At 43.2% G+C, this 3,669-nt stretch overlaps 1 protein-coding gene across 1 annotated transcript; it reads right to left on the bottom strand.

The window, feature by feature from the left end:
* Positions 1 to 1,880: 1,880 nt before the first annotated feature.
* Positions 1,881 to 2,738, bottom strand: LOC130836252 (olfactory receptor 7A10-like). The gene is made up of 2 exons (XM_057708317.1): positions 2,384 to 2,738; positions 1,881 to 2,098 (listed from the first exon to the last, which is right to left on the bottom strand). The coding sequence occupies exons 1-2, from the start codon at positions 2,736 to 2,738 to the stop codon at positions 1,881 to 1,883; spliced, it is 573 nt and encodes a 190-aa protein (XP_057564300.1).
* Between the last annotated feature and the right edge of the window lie 931 nt (positions 2,739 to 3,669).

The raw sequence follows: 3,669 nt of genomic DNA, 5'->3' as shown, positions 1-3,669 counted from the left end.
GTTATCCATTGCTGTTTGTTTTTCTGAGTTCTTATGAACTGTTTCTTGTACTTTCTCTATTTTGTTATCGAGATTTTGTATCATTTTTACTATCATTACTCTAAATTCTTTTTCAGGCATTTTTCCTATTTCCTCCTCATTTATTTGGTCTTGTGGGTTTTTTTCCTGCTCCTTTGCCTGCATGGTGTTTCTTTGTTTCCTCATGGTTGTCCAAGCTTTTGGGGTTGCTTGTCCTGGTGATAGAGGTGTTTATAGAAGACTCTCCAAGCCTCAGACTAATGTCCAAGTATTGGATTAGACGAATATTCAGTCTAGGAAGCACATACATGTATAAGACACACAATTATTGAATCCGTTAGGACATAAGGCTCTAGAAAGACCTGACAGAACCCCAGTGTGCTATCAGATATTCAGAGAGAAACCCAGCAGAAATTGACAACTGAAACAGAACAAATCAGAGACAAAAGCAAAAGCAAACAAACAACAAATAACACCCTACACATACAAACATCAATCCAGGGAGATTTTGTAAGCTAGGATCAAATATAGAAATGAGCTGGAGTACCACCAGAGAGAATGGAGATTCTCAGAATGTAATTAGACAACTGTACTAAGAACTAAGATAAAGACAAAAGCCTAATATTAATACCAAGGCCGTGCATCATCTGGAGAATAGAGCAAGGAGTCTGAGCAGACCGATAGTGTTGCTTATAAGTATGTTAAGATAAAATACACTTAAAATGGCTGGAAGAAAGGGGAACAGAAGAGCGTAACGTGGTTGGAAATATGCAAAGAAAAAGAAAGGAATAGAAGTGTATAAAAGAAAGGGATGAAAGGAAAGTATGAAAGATATTTTGTCCGTACTACCAAAAACTTAGCTAGATATAGAAGTATTTTAAAAGGCAAAAAAAAAAAAAAAAAAAAAAGAGTAAAAAATATCCTTATAAAATTATGTTGTAAAACTTGTAGATCCCTTAGGGCTAAGATCGTATTTAATAAATCAAAAAAAAAAAAAAAAAAAAAAAAAAAAGAGAAAGGAAAAAAAAAAAAAAAAAAAAATCCAGAACTGATCCCCGAATGGACCAGTTCAATAGGTATTGATACTACTATTTCTGTTTCCTTAGCGTCTCAGCTGTAAGTGTCCTTTTCCTTGCCTTGGGTTTTTTTTTTTTTTTTTTGCGTTATTCTGTGACCAGCAGAGGTTCCTTTATTGTTCGTCTGTAAGCCTCGGTGTGTGGGGAGGGAGAGGGTGCAATAGTGGCTCCTTCTCCTGGGAGGGAGTGAGCAGTGGCGCACTGTTGCTTCAGTCAGGCTTGGAGGTGCCTGTTGCAGAGAGCGCTGGTGGCTCAGGCGTACACAGAAAGTCTTAGAGTTGGGCCTCTCTCGGGGTTTTTTCTTTTTGATGCTGGTTTTTTTTTTTTTTTTTTTCTCTTGGCAGCCTCCCTGCTGCTGGCGTTGCAAGGAGTTTTAATCTAGCCCCGCCCGAGCGCCTGAGGGTGCTTGTTATCCCTGAGCGCCTTATGTGGCCCCGCAGGGCGTCTCTCCGCTGCCTGTTGCAGAGGCGCAGAAAGAGAGAGAGAGGCTATGCGCGCGGCTCCTCCCCCCCGCCCGGGAGCCTGCAGCCTCCAGCCGCCATCATGGCCGGGCAGCTCTCAGGGATCGGCACTCCTCTCCGCGGACCTCCTCCCTCCTGTCCTCTCGGTCCGTCACCCTACCGGCAACAATGTTTCTCCCCCTGAACCAGCTCTCCGGTTCCCACGCTCCCGCTCCTGGACCCTCCGTTCAGCCGCGGATCGATGTCTCGGTCCGGGAACGCTGAGCTGCGCTGCGGACCCTCTGTATGTTTCTCACTCCCTCCCGTCTGCCACAGCTCCGCCGCTTCACCCTCTTTGACCAATTGGCCTTTTTATGGCTGCTATCCCAAAGAATTTTCTTAGAGCCCCCCTTATGTCTTTATTCCTCAGACTGTAGATGAAGGGGTTCAACATGGGTGTGACAACAGTGTACATCACTGAGGCTGTTGCACTTGAGTGTGAGCTGTGAGTAGCAGCAGAGCTAATGTATACTCCTAAGCCTGTACAATAAAATAAGGAGACAACTGAGAGGTGAGATGCACAGGTGGAAAATGCTCTATACTTCCCCTGAGCTGATGAGATTCTACGTACGGAGGAAACTATCTTAGAGTATGAATAACATATCCCAGCGAATGGACCACCACCAAATAGCCCAACTGCAAAGTACATTGTTGCATTATTAAGAAAGGTGTTAGAACAGGCAAGTTGGATCACCTCTTTGAATTCACAGAAAAAGTGGGGAATTTCTAAGACTGTACAGAAAGATAGCCGCAGTGCCAGTAAGCTTTGTAACAAGGAATTAAGGGCACCTATCACCCAGGATATCAGCACCAGCAGTCCACAGAGAGTAGGGTTCATGATGACTGTGTAGTGCAGGGGGTGGCAGATGGCTATGAAACGGTCATAGGCCATCACGGCCAGAAGGAAGTTGTCCAACTGTACAAACAGTAAGAAAAAATACATCTGGGTGAGGCAGTCTTCATAGGTAATGACTTTGGTTTGAGTCGCTATATTCACCAGCATCTTTGGGATGGTGGTAGAGGTGAAACAGATGTCTATAAAGGACAGGTGGGAGAGGAAGAAGTACATGGGGGTGTGGAGGTGGGAGTCTGAGATGATGGCCAGGATGATGAGCAGGTTCCCGAACATAGTGATCAGGTACATGGATAGGAAAAGTCCAAATATTAGGAGTTGCAATTCTGGTTCCTCTGAAAATCCCAGAAGAATAAACTCTGAAATTTGTGTATTGTTGCCTGGTACCATGTGGTGGTGGTCACTACTGGGACAGAGAAAAAAAAAAACGACTAATTTTTACACGTGGGCATTAACGTAGAGAAATGCTATCAATTATAGTTTCAGTCATTTTAAGGGATCTTCTGTGACATCTGTGATTAGAAATTCCTGTCTCACACTCAGGCTTTCCACAAAAAGGTCATGTATTACACAGTTTAAATGCAAAATTACTTCATGCATTTGAGGAATTTATGTTGAGTACCGATTATCATCTGGGGTAAAAGTATAGGATGCTGACAACAAATCTCCCTACAATCCACTAATGAAGAAAGAATACAAATTAGCAAATGAGAGAAAAAAACATATACCTTGACTTATGGTGACAGGTACTAGGTAAAAAAAAAACAGGTATAAAATAGAGTGAATAGAGGTGTTATATTTTACCAGGAGTTCAGGAAGACCTGCAAACTAGGAGAAATCTGAACAGAGACTTGAAGGAGAACAAAACAGAGACACCAGGTTACCTGGGGGATGAGTGTGTCCTGTTGGGGAAAGAGTCACCTCAAAGGCCCTGACGATGGCACTTATTCCAAATTCAAGACTCAATAGGAAGCCAGTGCCGAGGGGAATGAGCAACTGGGAGAGTGAGGAAGATGGTGTCCGAGGATGCTGAGGAACAAGGGGGCCTCCCTGCTACAGCTGAAACCTTAGTTCACACGAGGTTCCTTTCACATTTCTAATTTTGTTTTCAAAGATTCCTGTGAATAGAAATGGGTCCCCTCCTTGTTTCCATCTTTTGGTTGGTATTGTGGTGTTTTTTAAGGGTCACATTTTGGAGTAGATAAACTTAAGTACCACTGCC

Source organism: Hippopotamus amphibius, chromosome 15 (assembly GCF_030028045.1).
Source record: "Hippopotamus amphibius kiboko isolate mHipAmp2 chromosome 15, mHipAmp2.hap2, whole genome shotgun sequence".
Classification (NCBI taxonomy): Eukaryota; Metazoa; Chordata; class Mammalia; order Artiodactyla; family Hippopotamidae; genus Hippopotamus; species Hippopotamus amphibius.
Note: the sequence above shows the minus strand (reverse complement) of the source record. Positions and strands in the feature narration are given on the sequence as shown.